Below are 16,706 nucleotides of genomic sequence, written 5' to 3'. Positions count from 1 at the left end.
AAACACACAAAAAAGTCAAGAAATGCAAATATAAAATTGCCTGTGCAATCCTTATCTGGCCCCCCATCTGCATGCATCATGATACACTACTATCACCTGATCATGTATTATTCCCCAAAGACTAGAATGCAATCACACATGGGCCCTGTCCTGTAAACACTCATGCACATTAATCATTTTTACTCATGTGACTGGTTCTTTTGAACTCAATGGACAGCTCCTGATTCAATCTATTTACAGGGTAAATGTCTGTGGAATCAGACCCTTAGATACATGTGAGACACATCTTGAGCTTTTTTTCTATTTCTGCATCACTATGTGAATCTCACTCTCGCAATGGATCCCATGCATTGTGACTGACTTAGACCGGGATGTTCAAAGCAACCTTTGAGTTCAGTGCTCAAAACCACAGAAATCCAGTAGGAGTTGGAAGCCTCCTTCCCTCCCCCTGCTTACATCCTTGGACGTGTGATGTAAGTTCTTGACTTTCCAATTTTTGTTATTAAAATACATCTCTTTCACTTGCTGTTACAACTATTGGTAAGTCATATTGGCTATGATGACAGATAGGAAAGACAAAATCCTAAATGAAAGTACAAGAAACTAAAATCACCATTCAAAAACCAGAAACCTTCTAGCCACGCTGGCCACTGTCAGAATGACAAAAACCACAGGCCCAAAGAGAAGGAAGCTAGAAGAAACCAAAGTGCTGGAAACTGGGAAGGTGACAGCCAACAACGGCTTCCCGCCCAGTCCATTGTTACCAGTGTGAGCGGAAAAAACTTGCTTCACTTGTGCTAATCTTTGACACACCTGTGAAGTGAAATGAGCCCTTCTGCAGTCTGCCCGGCTGGCCTGTTGCCCACAGGCAGGATGTGCAGGCTGGCGAATCCTGATTCGAGTCTTGGCGCTGCCCATTCTGGCCACGTCTGCGCCTGCTTGCCAGTGACCACCAACAAGAGTTGCTATCTCCATGGCACCTGTGGACGGAGGTGCCATTGGTCCGAGACCAAGACCCGGGTCTAGTGTGGGGCAGGGGGGGCCTGGCACTGGGAGCCGTGCCAGCCAGTTCCCCCCCTCGGTTTACTCACTCTCTCTGCCTTGCTGCGGGCACCTCTGGAGAACGGGGGAAGGGGGGGGGCTTGCACAAAGTCCACCCCCCCGCACAAATCTGACAGGACGTCCTGGGAAAAGCAGCCTCATAAACAGCCCTCGCCCCACCGCACCGGCCAGGCGCTGGCACAGCAGCCCCGCCCGCCTGCATGGGGGACGGGGCCCGTCAGGCCCTAGGGCAGGACCAGGACCGCCACAAAAGGCCTCCCGAAGCCGCAGCCACGCTCACCGCGCAGCCAGTTCGCAAGGCAGCGGGGAAACCAGGGGAACGAGCCTTAAAAGCGCCGGAAGGTACGAGGCGGTCCCCGCCGCCGCCGCCACGGAGGGCCGGAGAAGGGAGCCGGGGCTGGGGGGGAGCCGCGCAGAGTGGCTGGGGCAGGGCCGGGGCGGGCATAAAAGCGGCGGGACCGGGGCGGCAACAAGCTCAGCCACCAGCCCCGCCGCCCGCTCCTCAGACGTCGCGCGCCAGGCTCCCGCCCTCCGCGAGGCTCCAGCTCCCGTCCCGGGCAGTGCCGGCGGCCCGCCGGCAGCCGCTTACCGACGGTTACTCAGGTCCCCGCACTTTTGGCGCCAGCGCTGACCGCGCCGACGCCGGCCGCTCCCTCCCTGTCCTTTCTTCCGGCGGGACCGGACACCTGTGGCAGCCCCACGTGGGGGCGGGGGTCGCGTGGCTCCCCCTTGCTGCGCGCTCTGTCCTGCGCATGCTCAGTAACGCAAATAACGGAAACCGGTTGCCCTCGCTCTGCTCCCTCCCCCCTCACCGGGCCCGCCTTGTCCCGCGACCCTGCCCGCGCTCCGCGGCGCGGAGGGAGACGTTGAACGTGTCGCTCTGCTGCGAGCAAGCTCGGCGGGAAAGAAATCTCGGCACGTCTGTGCTTGTGCAAAAGAAAACAATTCACCTTTATTTCAGCGGGCAAGCGCTGCTGAAGTACGATACACAGGCGCCCTGCTCCCAGGGGTGCACGCAGGGAACAGACGTGTGAGCAATGTGTATTACACCTACCACGTTTGCCCAAACCCTCCTAGCCCCCAGTACTCCACTGAACTGCGTGGGGCTGTACAGGGTGTGACACAAGGTGGGATTTAGCCCATTGTGCTTAACTTTCGAACAGCTCATGGTTAAGAGACATACACAGTAATTCGCCATAATTTACAAAGAAATGTATCCTGACACCATGATATGAAATCTGTCACCCGAGGATATTTATTTAATCTTTGTCCTGACTACCCAACTAATTTTCACTAGATACTACTATCGCCCTGCTGACAGCAGGGTGCTTATTTAAATTTAAAGGAAGAAGGGGAGGTCTCCCTCTTCAGATTACTGAGCTTTCAGGTTGCCCTTTCCCATATTCTGTTCCTACACCAAAATATAATTTGTAATTATTTCTGCTGTTCTCGCCAGCAGAGCCCCTCTGACAATGTTAGATCCCTGAAAGTACACTATATCTTAGTCATCAATAGGAGGAACCCCTCCAGGGGGCGATGTCGGCCAGGCAGGCCCCAAGATGACAGATTTTCAGATTCTTCAGAGTCTCACATTACATTTTAGATTATATACAAATACAATAGCATTAATTAAATTAATGTTTTCTTCTACTTATGAAACTCATGAGAATGCTTAAGACAGAACACCACCAAGACAAAAATCTTGGTTATCCAAGAAAGATAAATCTCATATTAAAAAAAGATCCCATTTAAATAGCTTTTCTGCAATCTTCCTTTACGTCAACCAAGCAGCATGTTGCTTGAACTGCCCCATAAGACTGTATTTGCTCACACACAGTGACCGAATTCCTCATCTGTTTAACAAGCACTGCACTGTTTATATACTTCATCAAAACTATAAAGCTTATTGTTTCTCAACTCAAAGTGTTATTTTTAGTCAAAAAAGGACAATATTACTTTATATAACAATTCATATTAAATTCCTACACACACACTGTAGTTAAATATTTTCTAAAGGTGTCAATTACGAAGTGTATAAAAATTAGCAATAAGTCAGGATGCAGTGGTAAAGATTTTTTCATTCTGCGACATAGAATAAGTGATTCTAGTATTGATAACAAACTGAACATTTATATACCCTTATTCTCTCCAATAATTTTGAAAGGTAAATAGCAAACAAAAGAATTACAACAAGGCTATGTTTACAGTCAGAAGCAAAACCGTTATTATGACTGCACCTAACTGGCTCAGTCATATAGAACTTTTTAAAGAAGAACAATACATTTGCAGGTTGTCAATGGACTGAAGCATAAGGTTAGAAAAATGTCTTATTTTACCATCTTGCCTAGGAAAGTCTCATTTAGAATCCATCATGTTCTAACTGTTCAATTGACTACAGAGTACCTCTTTATGATTTTCCAACTAAAATACACACATACAAACTAAGGCGTCACAAACTTGTATTTTTTAATATCATGACTATTGGTAACTGTAACCCAGTATTATTTAACAACTCTACGATAGATACATGCACATTGGGACTTTAAAGTCTCTGTTAAGGTTTGATAATCCTTGTTTCTCAAGACTTTCATCTAATCAATGCCAATAAATTTAAATTTGGAGGAAATAGCATAAATGTGTTTAAGAGATTAAATTAGAAAGAAGAGCTTGAGGAAAAGTCTAGACTATTAGGCCAATTAGCCATTTTCTGTCCTCAACTTTTCACCCCAGTCTGTCTTTAGAACTTGCCTTAAAGACAACTGGACACATTCAGACTTGGTCTTAGCAATAGCAATAGTTTGGACCAATATTAAACTAAACCCTAACCCTAATCAAACCAAAGATGATGCAAATATTCAGACAGATAAAGAGCAGAACACACCTGTTGATTCGTGTATCCCACCCCCCTTTCAATGCAGGATAGTTCTTCACATGACATTCATGTTATTTTGAAGCCATTTCTGATTGATCTCTCTCTCCTTTAGCTGGCACTTCACAGCTAAATCCAGAGAGGCCTCAGTTTTACAACCAAAATCTCCACCTAAATAAAAACAAAACAAAAACTAGGGATTTTTTTAAAGTCAGAAGAAAGAATGGTTGGCTCTAGCTAAATGATATTGGCAGCAAAACAATTCACTCGTCAGTGTTTAGCCCAGGATGCATAACCAGTCCCTGGGTTTTGAGTTAGCAGGAACTCAGCTACTGTGTATGCATTATGCATAGCCTGGAAGAGGGCAGGAGACACTTTGCACAGCTCTCTCACCAACTGAAAGAGGGGGACTGACAGGGTTTGAAAGGAATCACATCTACTCAGGAGAAAGCAATGTGCTACTGCGGGAGCCTTTAGCAGGAGGAGAGAGGAGATACCTTGGGTCTCCAAACTGCGTGTATGTGTTTGTGTGACAGAAGGAGAGAACAAAGACTACTCGGCTTTCCTGCTCATCAGACCAACTGCATAACTTTCCCCTGCTGCTCTGTAATACCCCTTGTGCTAGGAAAGTACACCATAAATATCCCGATAGATGAAAACAGCCAGAGGGTGCAGTTCTTGTTACAATTAACTGCAAAGGAAGTGATCCAAACTAAGGTAAGACCCACTTTGTCATAAGAGCCATATAATTTTTATCATCACTTAAATGTAGGAGTGGGAGATTCAAGTAATGAGGGAGCACATAAAAGTTATTTGGTAGAATTAGTTATTCAAGTAACTAATTCAGTGATGTGTAAGTCTTGTTACTATTCTGTGAGGAGGTTGAAAAGTCTCAAGTGCACTGGAAAAAGGGATTTATCAGAAAGAAAGCAAATATAAATACTACAAAAGCAATACTTGTTAGTGTACAAAGGACTGATTCTAACACAGCAGGTCACACGGTGGTTTCTATAGTCTCGATCACTTCCAGTTCACACTGTGAGGGTGACAGTAGGGGGCATTCGTCTGGGTCCCAACTGCTGTCTGGATTGTAATCTTCTTCAGAACTTAGCTCTGCCCCCTCCTCCGTGTCCTCATCACACGACTCCATAAAGGGAACCCCAACAGCATTGATCCCAGAGTCCTCAGAGCTGGAAGGGGAAGAGCAGTGATCTATTTTTGGTGTATTGCTCTCTTTTGAAATTAAGGCATTGCGCACAGCAACTTCCTCAGGCTTCATTTTATGTGGCGCAGCGGGAGGCTGCCTCTGGACATAGCACATCTTTCCATTGATGCATTTCACACGATAATTATCGATAAAAAGGTCTGAAATTGTGCAGTATTGTGGGGAGTCAGGGGGTAATGGCAGCTGGAAGACAGGTGCAAACTTCAAGAAGTGTTCAGTGAGTGAGACTGAGATCTGAATAGTGTTTGTGGTTTCCCTAGGCCTGACAGGTATTTCAGTGCTTGGAAGCTGTTCCACAGGAGTCATTGGCTGATAGACATATTTACCTGTAGGGAATATAAAAATAACAGTTAAAAACCAGAATTGCCACAAACAGATTACAAAAATGCATGGTGTTTCACCAAAGTGGTTTTAAAAACAAACAAAAAAAGCCATCAAAAAACTCCCATGAAAAAATTTCACGTTAATCTTGTCCTTTAAACAATGATCAGTTCTGACAGGTATTTGCTTTAGTGAATGGAATCATTTTAACGTATTAATGATTTTATTCTATGTTAGAGTGAGTTTATTTTGTTACTGTGTTTGCATTTTCCTTTCTCCAGTCTCAAAGCAGGGCCTCTATGTATGGGACTCTAGAGCAGTTAGACATGGAAGCAGATGGTATTTTAAGGCAGAAAATAAGGGAACTCCACAGTCTTAGGAGTGCCTATGGCATTTTGATTATCTGGCTATGTAATAAGAAAATAGGATTATGTTGGTGTATAGAGAACTCCAATGCTGAATTGAACAGGGAGTGTGAAAAGCTATGCTTAAGAAAGAAATAAGGAGAGAGCTGAAAACCATAATTTGTTATGAAAGAGAAAGCTGAGACTACTTCAGAGGACCATAAAATGCAGCATTTAGTTTACATAATAACCTTCTAAAGATTTAAATCTTACTATGACTTTCACAAATTATAAAAGCTCAATTGCAGAGCATTGACAAGCAAGGGGGTTCTTTCTATAAGAAGAAAAAATTAAGATTTGAATTACTAATGCCAGAGCTGTAAGCGGGTAAAAATAAAACCCCCTTTTTGTACACATCTAATTGAACCCTTTGGGATAAGCAGCAGTGAAGCAATTGTGTAGGCAAACAAAGCAGCCTTATCTGCTTAAGGACAGCTCAGAACCCATGCAGCACACCCTGCCTGTGACATCCACCACAGGCAGAGAAGGAACACTGTTTATCCTACATTTCCCCCCTGCCCCCCCAAAATACCCTGGACTCTAAGATCTAAGCTACCGCAGCGGAGCTGTACAGACATCCGCAGAACTTCTGTTCTGAAGGGGTGCATTCATTTCTATGAGTAATGGACTGAGCGTGCTCAGCCAAGCCTTGATGCGCAGTATGAAGATACAGCAAGATAACATACAGCAAGCGTGTGTCACGCAGAGGAGAGACTCCATATCCGCTCCTAGCCCACAGCAATCCCAGCTGGCAAGGGCAGGGAGTGTCTAAATATTACCATCTCATGGAAAGCACAGAGCTGGACCTAGTGACATATCCATGGTTTAGTAGGTCTTGCAAATAGTCTTCTACCTCTGTACAGGTAAGGATTGGTTAGGTCTAGTGACAGAGACATGCTTTGACCTTCTATGCTAGCAACATCCTCCCTGCCTAAATGCTGATTAATATACCTGATTAACGCTAACCGGGTCTTTCCTATAACTCTCCTTCAATTCTCTCCTGAAATTTTTAAGTGATCACAATTAATGAGATCTTCGCTCTGTGTCTGGTAAAACTGCCCCTCTAGCTGTAGGTGTACATTTTCCAGCTCAGCATTAGCCATCTTTGTTTCCTATGTTCAGTACATCCCCTGCAGCACTCCCCCTTGCAGTTGCTACATATATTGCTTTCTATGTTCTGCTCGCTGGAAGGGTTGTTTCCCAGCTTCAGTGACCAGCAGCTTACAATCCCACCTGGCTGGCTTGCCAAAGTGTAACATACTTCAAGAGCGAGAGTCCTGTGGCACCTTACAAATTTATTTGGGCATAAGCTTTCGTGGGCAGAAACCCACTTCGGTCAGATGCATGAAGTGGAAACGTCAGTTTGGTAGGCATATATACACATACAAGGATGGGTGAGTTACATCACAGTGAGGAGGGTGAGTGTTAATGAGGTAAATTTTGTTAGTCTTTAAGGTGCCACAGAACTCTCACTGTTTTGCTAAAAACAGACTAACACTGCTACCCCTCTGGAATACTTCAAAATGCAGATTCTGTCCATTGAAAATACAGGATTCTTTATTATTTTAGTCAATACACACATACAGCACACGCCTGTAACAGGGCTCCAAAATAAAAGTGTCTGCCCCCATACCACAGCAACCCCAGCCAGCAAGGACAGGGACTGTTTAAAAATTACCATCTCTGGGGACACAGTGGGGGGTTTTCCAACAAGTTCAACAACTGTGCCCTGCCTTTGGTGTATGCCTTACAATTATAGGCAGTGGGGAATGTGGGCACTACACATGGAGCATGAATGTAGTTCCCCCTTGTGTAGGCCAACACACCTTTCTTGTTTTCTTTCTTTCTTTAAGGATGCCCACATCTAAGCCAACCCGTCTCAGGCTGCTGCTCCATTCAGAGGACATTCTGAACTGTATGTGGCTGTTTTCTTTTTGTTTGAGGAAAAGGATAACATAGTCTTAAATAAGTATAGCCATATAATAAAAGCCAGGGAGGGTGCGGTATGGCTTGATACTCTTAGAGCAGGGACCGAAACATCAGGAAATATATGTTCTATTCCTGATTCAGCTTGACATTGGGCAAGTCAGTTATCTCTCTGAGTTTTAGCTCTCAGATATTAATATCCACCTTTATGTAAAGTATTTAGAGAGCGTTACATCTAAAATATTATTATATACACAACATGTGATTACTATGAGGGTAGTTATGGTATAATAATGACTTGCTTGACTAATCTGTGGTGCCAAAGATACTGGACAGACACTAAGTATAAAGAGGTTTGGTTTGCACACTCTGGCTTTCCTCTTCTAGTGCTGTCAGTGTCCAATTAGAAGGGCCCAATCCTAGAGAGAATTCTTGATAAAAAATGTTAAGGTTCCATTTTTGTTTGTAGATAACCAAACAAGTTCCCGAGTCTTGCATTTTTTCCTCATATTTTTTACTTTCAAAAAATTAAAGTACAGTACAAGTAATTCCCACTCTTCCTTTATAATCTCCCCCTTTCTAAGCAGAGATTTCACAGCAGGATATTGTAGGGTTGATGCAATTTAGTAAGATTTTTATATAAAATACAATGGTTATGATATGTAAATAACAAAGAAGGAATATTTTAGATGCCCCCACCTTTCTATGTAGAGGATTATAAAGCCACTGCAGGTTTCTCAATGCATTAACAAAGTGAACTGTATTCTGATGAAGGGACATGCTAGATTTATACAGTGAAGTTGTAGCTATGTTGATCCCAGGATATTAGACACACAAGGTGGATGAGGTCATATCTTATTGGACCAGCTTCTGTTGGTGAGAGAGACAAGCTTTCGAGCTTATTTCATACATGAAGAAGAGCTCTATGTAAGCTCGAAAGCTTGTCTCTCTCACCAACAGAAGCTGGATTGAAAGAAAAGCTGAGAAATCAAAATAGGGGTGGGAGACAGATAAGGTGTTATCTGAGGTGTTTGCTGTTTGTTACTGCATGCTGCTTGCAATGGCATAATTCACAGTGTCTCTCTGAAATCTGCCATGCTGGCACTAATTTCAGGATAGAGGGAAACAGTGGCTATTCTATTAACAGAGGATTACAGCTAAGTTGTTTGACCTTGTAGTAACTGAAAATATATTCAAACATATCCCAAGGACAAGCCATGAAGAGCACCCTAATGGAGAGTTGCAATCGCCTTAGGCAAAAATATCTATTAACCTGTACACAATCACACACCCAGATGAGCTCTGCACGTTATAAAAAATAAATCTTCTACATAAATGGATTTCTGCTGCTGTTACCGGCATCTGGAGCCTGTCTTTAAAAAACACTGTGCACGCACGCACACACACATACACACTTTTTTTTTTTTTTTTTTAAGACAGCTAGTTTTAGGCCCAATTTTTTTTTTTTTTTTTTTTTTTTTTTTTAAACATACAGACAAATAAAGTTTGTTTTACATGATCAGTTCTCTCTGAGAAAGCCATGGCCACCAAGCTCAGCAACTGGAGAACTAGGTCAGGATGGAGATGATGTGAAAGAATACTCCCTGAAGGAATCACGTACAAAGCTGTGATAAAGAAACGTCCGCCTCCTTACTCTAAAGCAGTGGTTCTCAACCGGCGGCCCCACTTGCGGCCTAATAAGCACACAGCAATGGCGCATGTGACATCCTCAGGGCCATACAGGTGGTATGTATATTGCGTGGATCTGGCCCAAATACCATATAGAGAGCTGCATATGCGGCCCACGATGGGAAATAGGTTGAGAACCACTGCTCTAAAGTAATAACTGTAAATGTAACCTAATGTGGCCTATTGAGAAAAATTTATGGGAATTTCAAAGTGAATAACCTTCAACTTACTAAAAATATCACCTTACCACACAAAGCTGGAATGATTGGATTGGAGGGCATCTTCTTTCTATGGAAAGGAAAACAACCAAAGCCTAATTTCTCCCTTTCTATCTTAAAGGCCAGGTCCATCAGTTCTTACATTAAGGACATAGGGCCTAATCCAACTCCCACTGAAACAGTATCTTTCACAGACGTTAATAAGAGTCAGATCAAACCTTTAGTGAGTTATTTTTCCCCACCCATCTTTAATAATTTATACGTGTTTTAATCTGTCATTTAATATATATTTTGACTTATAATTACACAATGAGCTGAAGGATTCTGTTACAGAAGACCACTTCCACTGATGAATACTTGCTGTAACTTAATGCTTTGTCAAGGTACAGGCATGGGACCAGGTAAATACACAGGAAATTGTTTGCTGGAACACTTGCCATTTCTGCTTGTGTGGAATATGTAGCTCTGCTAAGAAAAATATGGCACACATCTAACTTGTGCTGTTTTCTCCTTTGGGTACATGGCTTTTGGTCTAAAAGATGGAAAAAATAAATTCTTGTATTCAATGAAAAGTAGAATTAATTGTATGTATAAGATCCAGGAAGAGATTAAGTACCACTATTTCTTTGTTATCGTAGAGACTGGTAGTGGCTACATAATTCATGTGTTCTAAAAAAGGGCTAAATTTATCTCATAAATGTTTAACAAGAAGTGTTTGAAACTGGGCTCTGCCTGACATTTGTCCATGACAGTCTTTTCCCTGTGCAGCAGATATCTTCACACAAGTTAATGGAGAGGTGAATGGTGAGTAGATGTGGTGCAATGGGTCATGTTTTTAAAATACGGATTTAGGATATTTTTTAGCCATTATTTGTCATAAGGAAACATTATCCCCCTAAGTAGTTCTTTGAGATGTGTCTCTTTATGGATGCTCCATTTCAGTGCATATTTGCCTCTTGAGTCCTCGACCAGCAATTTCTAGCTAATGGTGCCCACTCAACCCATTGTGCACCCTATGCCTCCTCATGGTGGACACCAATGCTGTATAAGGGTATGTGAACCGCTCCCAGTTCCTTCTCTACTCAGTCATCCTCTAGGGAACAACTGAAGCAGCGGGGAAGAAGTGTGGAGCAGCCATAGGGACACATCTCAAAGAACTAGTTACTGCACAAGGTGAGTAACATTTTCTTCTTCGAGTAGCTCCACTTCAGGTGACTTCCAAGCAGTATCCGTAGGAGAAGGATGCTTTGAAACAGGATCCAGAACTGAAGACAGTAGTGCAGAGCCATGTGCCACATCAGATTGATGGCATAGAGCAGGGCATAATACTTTGAAAAACGTATGGATTGAAGAACATGTAGTAGCTCTACATATCTTCCAGGGTGCTTCAAAGGCTTACCTTTCTTAGGGAAAGCATGCCCTGAGGTTGATGGGATGCTGGATTTGTCTAGAGACAGATATACGGGGGTCATCTCCTGACCTGGGTCAGAGGATGGTTGCAGGGAATATTCCATCACCAGCAATCTGAGCTTTATCTCCCTCTTCTTCCTAGCCCTGGACTTAAGAGCTAAAAAAGGAGCACTTCTGGGAGATTTGGGACCACCCCAGGCAGTAGACACATTTGGAGAGTCTATCAGTCACTGTCATAGCTTCCCAGTAAGAAAGAGAGGGTTTGAAGCCTGGCAAACCAGGTATACCCTGCCAGAAGACAAATCTCCCAAGGGAAACGGTCCTCTCACCTACAGCTAACTAACTATACTTAACACTTACAACTCTCAATGAACTAACTTTGACAGGAAAAGAGAAAAGGCCGAGGATGCTCTAGGCAGGCACGCTAGTGTTCTGCATTGGGCCAACGCGGCAGAGAAGTAACTGAGGGCAGTCCACCCATGCACCCCTATAAAGCCTCAGTATCTGCTGCGAGGCAGCGTAGGCTGCTTGTGAAGGCCGAACGGGCATGGCTAGCTAGAAATCTTCAATCAAGGACTCGAGAGGCACATGTGCACCTGAAGTGGGGCACCCGTAAGTACATTATTCAAAGAACTGAAAGTTTGTGCCAGTACTTTCTGAAACATTAAACACACACACACACACCCCCCTCTCTGTCAGGTGCTACACTTTTCTGCCAGATTTTATCCTACAGTAGATGTGGCTTTGTGCACAGCTGAAGAGACAATAGCGGTTTGCTCACTGCTGCTAAAGCATTAAAAAACCTTAGGGAAAATAATACACAAAAAACTTCATTGTGAAATGGTTCAGATAGTGACACACAATGTACCTGACAGCTAAGCCACATCAGAATCTCTCCCTCTACTCCTCCACCCACAGGCATACAACTTCATTAGCACAACTGATGTACATCACAGACCACATTCCACAACTTAAAAATGGTGCCCCCTTAAGGATGCCAGTCTTCCGTCAGCTCCTTTACCAACTACCCCCTACCAAGACATGAAAGTACTGCCTCTGACATCCACAATTATTAGTGTTGGGAGAGGGCAGTGTGCAAAGGAGAAGACTGAGAGAGCAAAATTATGATTGTGGGGTATAGTCTGTGCAAGGCAGCCTGCGGATGGAGATAGAGGATGTGCAATGGTACATGGTTTAACTTTTCATCTCTTTGCTGTTGCAGCGTTATGTTGAGAGTGTAGCAACCTTAACTACTTCACAACAAAGTTTTTTTTTTTTTTTTGTATTAATGAAATACACAGTACGTCTGGTCTATTGACAATATTCTCAGCTCTGACACTGTTCTAGCTGAGTTAATTGCCTCTAGAACAATTTCTTTGAAAAGAAAGAGAAATTTTACGTTGGGGCCTGACTGAAGATTGTGCCTACAAGTGTAGTACTGAACTCTTTCCATGTGGGATGCGTGACAGAGGAAGAGATCACATTATGGCTCTTAAAAGCCTTGACCTGTGTGAGGGGAATGTTAATCAGCAGCTTCCTTGAGCAGTGTCTCGGTGACTTGGTGTTGCCTCTTGCTGTTAAATGCTCTGTGCAGTTGTTCTCCTGAACACATCTGGATTCTGATTATTTGTCTTGTAAACTGTTTTGGCAACTTAACCAGTCTTATGAAATTGACGGTGCCTTTGTAGTGTGTTGCTTTCAAAGGCAAAACAATGATTGCCTACCCACTGGAACAAGGAAATTGCCTCTCAGTGTAGCTGGGCCCAACTTGCAGAAGTCTGCAATCCTTGCTTTGCTGTCAGAGAGAAAGTATCTTACTACCATTTAGCTCCTTTTTTAAATATGCATAAAAGGAGACCATTTCCCACCAATTTTATTAAATTCAATTTTTTTTAAATAACTTTTAAAATTTAACTGTTGATCCTGGATTTTGTTTCCTTTCCATGTATTTTTTCAATTAAAAACCATTATTAAAATTACAGATTTCTCTCTTATCCTTCAGTCCTACTGTAGTGCTAAACTCTCTCCTACAATTGCTTTCCCCCCCATTTTCCTTCTTATTCCTTATTTCCTTTTCCTTCTGGTGTACTTTGCACCCTTTCAGTAATGTCATATTATTCCTTAATTTTGTTTGTTCTCTGCCCTCAGTTCTAGCAAACCTCTTCCTGCATATCTCGCTCTCCCTCCTCTCACATAAATCCCTTCTAGAGATTTATGTCGGGATCAAACACTCTTGCAGAAAGTCTCATGCTTTTTCCTTGTGGTTTATATGTTACTGCACCTTTGTCATTTTTATCCTCCTTTTTATCTTATTTTCAAGGCAAACCACATTACAGACCTTGGTTTAGAGATTCACCATCCTTGTTGCTATGGGCTGCCATTAGAGCTTGAGATGCTGCCTCTCCCCTAAGTTATCACTCCAAGTCAGGAAGTAAATTCACAGCCTTTGGGCAAAACTACAGCTCTCTCCTTCTGCATCTGTCAAGTCCGTGCACTTACAGTCTTCTCTTCCTGCCCACGATAGCCAGAGATGTACAAAAAACCAGGCTACCAGCTACTGTAGATAAGGGCAGTATTTCCCAAACTGGATCCTGACCCCACCCGTGGGTCATGGGAATGTTCTAGATGGATTAATCCAGCCCTGGATGTGGTGACCAAACACGGGGCCCTGGCCTAGGCAAACATACACTTCTCCCAGCCCAGTGCACAAGAGAGGCCTCTGGAGTGGTGGGGGTGGTTTGGAGAGTGAACCTGCACTCACCCGCACAGATGGCTCCTGGTTCCCCATTCCAGCTGTGGTGACTTAGTGCACCAGGCAGGTGCTGTGATCCCATGTGAATGACTGCAATGCCTGGAACAGGGAGCTGGGCCCAGTCCTGTGGGACAGGAGCTGCCACTGCAGGGTGAGTGCAGGGCAGGTTTGCTCTCCAACCCACCCAACACCCAGCTTCCCCTCTGCACCATGCCGGGATTAGGGTTGTGGGGCCTGTATGTAATGGTGGGTCACCAAAGGGGGGGAGAAGGGGAAGAAGATAAAATGCAGTTGGTGGGTAGCCTTAGGAAAAAGTTTGGGAACCACTGGGGCCCACTAGAAGCAGTGATCGTGTGTACGTGTGTGTGTACGCATGCACGCACGCAGAGGGGCACATGTTGTAGCAACTACAGAATACTTGGCATTTCTAAATTACGAATATCCTTGTCCAGAAACAGTAAATTCAATCTGAGGCTTCACCATTGCTGAAACATGTACCATTTCCAATTGAAAAGCAGCACACCACACTCTTGGAGTTAACTACAAGCAAGTTACAAGTTACTATCAGGCACTACCTGTGCCTGATGGACCATGCCTTGGGCCCATCACACCGCTGAAGGTGCCATAAGAAAGGCACCAGATCGGAGGTAAGGATTGGTGGACATGGCTTTCACAGAAAATTTTTAGAACATTTGAATCAATATTATCCTGACTGTCAAATGAACATAGTTTATTTAATCATGCTGCTGCAATGCTGTGAGCTCAGATTGAAATGAAACAGAAACTGAACATGGCCATTTTGTTTTCATTGGCCCACTTAAGGAAAAGTAACCGCACAGCATAAATGATTAAAATATTTTTTAGAATGTTCACTGTTAATAATTAAAGGTGGTAGTAGCAGTCACTAAAAAATTTGACCGCATTTTCAAAAAACTTACAGACCTCACAAATTATTCTAGCAGCAACCGTCCTTTATGCCCAACGAACAAACACAATAAAAGTGCATATAACCACCAAATAGAAGACTATTGGTGGCATGGTTTTAAAAAAAAAAATCACACCTACTTTATAAAGTATTTTATACTGACAGAGTACTGTACAAATACTAAAGAAACAGTTTTGGAAATTACACAGTAATGTTATTGAGCAATGTGAAGTACAAGAGTGACAGAAATATCAAAGACAAAACACCTGGTAGTAATGGGGAGACTTTGACTACTCAGATATCTGTTGGAAAAGTAATAAGGCAAAACAAAATTCCCAGTACATTCTTAGAACATGTTGGGGACAACTTTTTGTTTCAGAAAGTGGAGGAAATAAGCAGGAGAACAGCCATTTTAGACTTGATTCTGCCCTCAGGGAGGAACTGGTCATGAATCTGAAGGTGGAAGATAATTTGGATAAAAGTGATCAGGAAACGATAGATTTCTTGATTTTAAGGAAAGAAAGGAATGAAAACAGCAGAATAAGAACAATGAACTTCAAACAAAACAAAAAAAAAGCAGATTTTAGCAAATTCCAAGAACTGGTAGGTGATGTTCCATGGGAAGAAAATCTAAGGGATAGAGAAGTTCAAGGAAAGCTGGCAATTTCTTAAAGAGATAGTATTAATGGCACCACTGCAAACTATCTCAATGCAAAGGAAAGCCAGGAAGAACAGTCAGAGGCCAATATGGCTCCATCAGGAGCTATTTAATAACCTGAAAAGGAATCCTACAAGAAATGGAAACATGGATGTATTCCTAAGGAGGAGAACAAAAGAATAGCACAAGCACAAAGGGACAAAACCGGAAAGGCTAAGGTACAAAATGAGTTACACCTAGCAAGGGAAAGAAAAGGCAGTAAGAAGAGGTTCTTTAAATACATTAGAACAGGCGTAGTCAATATGCGGACCATGGGCCAAATCCGGACTCTCGGATACTTTTGAACGAACCACTAACTTTTTATTTACTTATTATCATTGTTATTTTTTTTATTATTTCCTCTGGAGTCTGGACCTTGCCTATACATTGGCCAAGAAATCTGGACCTTGACAAAAAATAATTGACTACCCCTGTACCAGGAGCAAGAGAAAGATGAAGGAAAGAGTCAGTCCTTTACTTAGTGGAGAAGGAGAGCTACTAACTGATAACATCAAGAAGGCTGAGGTGTTTAATGCCTATTTTGCTTCAGTTTTCACTAAAAAGGTTAATGATGACCAGATACTCAACACAATTAATATTAACAAGAAAGTGGAAGGAATGATAGCCAAAACAGGGAAAGAACAGAATATATAGATAAGTCCAATGTATTCAAATCGGCAGGACCTGAGGAAATTCAACCGAGGATACTTAAGAAACTAGCTGAAGCAAATCTCAGAACCATTAGCAATTATTTTTTAGAATTCATGGAGGATGGGATAGGTCCCAGAAGACTGGAAAAGGGCAAACATAGTACCTGGCTTCAAAAAATAGAACAAAGAGGATGCGGGGAATTATAGACTGGTCAGCCTAATCTTGATATCTAGAAAGATACTGAAACAAATGATTTAACAGCCAATTTGTAAGCATCTATAGGATAACAGGGTTATAAGGAATAGCCTGTATGGATTTGTCAAGAATAAATCATGCTGAATCAACCTATTTTCCTTCTTTGACAGTATTACTGGCCTAACAGATGGGGAGTGAAGCAATAAACGTAAGGTATCTTGATTTTAATATGGCTTTTGACACAGTCCCACAGGACACTCATAAGCAAGTTAGGGAAATATGGTCTAGATGAAATTACTATAAAGAGGATGCAGCACAACTGGTAGAAAGACCAAACTCAAAGAGTAGAATATCAATGGTTC

General features: G+C 42.8%; 1 protein-coding gene and 1 long non-coding RNA gene across 2 annotated transcripts in view; both read right to left on the bottom strand.

The window, feature by feature from the left end:
- The window catches only part of LOC137147067 (uncharacterized), a 30,126-nt gene extending 28,239 nt beyond the window's left edge, over positions 1–1,887 (bottom strand). The window contains exons 1-2 of the long non-coding RNA XR_010918137.1: positions 1,652–1,887; positions 814–980 (exon numbers count right to left, since the gene is read on the bottom strand). This is a non-coding gene — a long non-coding RNA (uncharacterized lncRNA). The remainder of the gene's footprint in view (positions 1–813; positions 981–1,651) is intronic.
- Positions 1,888–1,989: 102 nt separating this feature from the next.
- The window catches only part of CUNH3orf70 (chromosome unknown C3orf70 homolog), a 35,638-nt gene continuing 20,921 nt past the window's right edge, over positions 1,990–16,706 (bottom strand). Inside the window, exon 2 of the mRNA XM_067538778.1 lies at positions 1,990–5,482. Coding sequence (XP_067394879.1) covers positions 4,926–5,482 — 557 coding nt within the window. The 3' untranslated portion in view covers positions 1,990–4,925. The remainder of the gene's footprint in view (positions 5,483–16,706) is intronic.

Source organism: Emydura macquarii, unplaced genomic scaffold (assembly GCF_026122565.2).
Source record: "Emydura macquarii macquarii isolate MOO-44397 ecotype Brisbane River unplaced genomic scaffold, CSIRO-AGI_Emac_v2 contig_499, whole genome shotgun sequence".
Taxonomy (NCBI): Eukaryota; Metazoa; Chordata; order Testudines; family Chelidae; genus Emydura; species Emydura macquarii.
The sequence above is the reverse complement of the archived record's forward strand: the minus strand, read 5'-3'. Positions and strand labels throughout refer to the sequence as shown.